General features: G+C 38.3%; 1 protein-coding gene across 1 annotated transcript; it reads left to right on the top strand.

The window, feature by feature from the left end:
• Positions 1 to 6: 6 nt before the first annotated feature.
• Positions 7 to 1830, top strand: LOC119344745 (probable serine/threonine-protein kinase At1g01540; the record flags this gene model as incomplete). The annotated part of the gene is made up of 4 exons (XM_037615106.1): positions 7 to 462; positions 811 to 1039; positions 1145 to 1298; positions 1411 to 1830. Coding segments are annotated over exons 1-4 (882 nt in total), but the record flags the coding sequence as incomplete, so codon positions are not given.
• Positions 1831 to 1836: the final 6 nt, after the last annotated feature.

Genomic DNA, 1836 nt, shown 5'->3' with positions numbered 1-1836 from the left:
CTCTCTCTCTGTCTCTCTCTCCCTCCCTCTCTCTCTCTCTATCCTGTCAATACTAATAATGCTTCCTTTTTGCAAAACAAATAAAAACAAGAAGTATGGGTTGTCATACATATTCAATCATAAGCAACCTTTTATGCTTTATACTTGTTGCACATATGTGCACCTTAATATAAAACTAAAACATATGTGTGTGAGATTTTGAACAGGGTGTGAACAAAGATGGGCAAAAAATTGCTGTGAAGGTGCTTCGCGATTTAGAAAATGCTGATGAGATATTTGAGAAAGAATATCACAACCTACAAAGTCTGCAACACCAGAATATTGTGCGGTTGGTTGGCTATTGCAATTAAACTCGACTAGTAGAAGTGTTGTACAATGGAAATATGGTTCCTGCTTATTCAATTCACAGGGCACTTTGCCTTGAGTATATGGAAAATGGAAGCCTTGAAAAGTGTATTTCTGGTACGATGCACATTGTTTTATTGGTATAGGTGGTAGAATTACTATGAATCAATCGTATATACTCCCCCATATACAAATTTAGACGGTATTATTATTCTTTAATTCAAAGTCTTTTATGTTTGACTAAGTTTGTAGAAAAAAATCATTTCTATAATACCAAACAGATGCATTATGAAAGTATATTCCGGATGTATCTATTGGTATTGGTTTGATATTGCATACTTTTTGTATAAACTTGGTCAAACCTGAGAAATTTTAACTTAGGACAAAAATGAGAAGTGCATTTTGGAATGGAGGGAGTATTAGTATGATATTGGTTTTAAGGAAGCTATTTGTTTGTTGCTACAGTTGTATCTAGTGGACATGATTGGCCCACACGTTATGCAATAATTAACGGGATTTGCAAGGGTTTGCACTACCTTCACGAGGAACTGAAACCTCCTGTTTTTCATATGGATTTAAAGCCAGCGAATGTACTGCTAGATGATGACATGATGCCTAGAATTTCTGATTTCGGAATCTCGAGACTAGTGGGAGAAAAACGAACATGGGAAACTAAATATTGGAAAGGAACATTGTGAGTTCAATTCTCCATGTCAACTGATTTTTTGTTAATCAAGTATAATTATGTTTGCATTAGACGCATGGCGTTAGTAATATATTTGACGTGCCATGCATGCAGGGGGTACTTACCACGAGAATATATAGACCATTGTCTAATTTCGAATAAGGTGGACATATTCAGCTTGGGTGTTATGATTCTACAGATAATGGCAGGACCTAAGGGCTACTCGCAAAGTTGTGACATATCCCCAAGCGAAAAATTCATTGAGCTTGTAAGAAAAAATATATTAGTTGTCATAACATATATCAGTTGTATATCTTCCACAAATGATACATTTTTGTCAACTGATTTACACTACGTGTCATTTATGTCCAAATTAACAGCTAGTTGGAAAATGGAGGAATAGGCTACAGGCAACACCAATGGGTGCGTTGGAGTCCATCTGCCAGCAAGTCAGGACATGCATTATGCTAGCTTTACAATGTGTGGACCCTGATCGGCACAAGAGGCCGGTGATAGGGTCCATTTGTTTTTCGCTAGCATATACAGGGGCGATATGGACCCCTAGTTATTATACTATCGGTGAAGTGGTGGACGACAACAAGTTGGATAAAATGGTAAGGTACACGGGCAAACCTAAGACGCAGGTAGACCGAGCACGAGAGGCCTTGAACCTAGTGCACGAGGAAAATAAGGAGATCTTGGCTTTTAGGACATTGGCCCATATTGTACCATTTTCCAAAACGGGTACGCACTGCCTCATCTATAACGCGACCGGTGATAACCTCCACTATGTCGACAACCACGAC

The sequence above is a fragment of the Triticum dicoccoides genome, unplaced genomic scaffold (assembly GCF_002162155.2).
Source record: "Triticum dicoccoides isolate Atlit2015 ecotype Zavitan unplaced genomic scaffold, WEW_v2.0 scaffold183731, whole genome shotgun sequence".
In the NCBI taxonomy this organism is placed as follows: domain Eukaryota; kingdom Viridiplantae; phylum Streptophyta; class Magnoliopsida; order Poales; family Poaceae; genus Triticum; species Triticum dicoccoides.
This window is presented reverse-complemented; position numbering and strand designations above follow the sequence as displayed.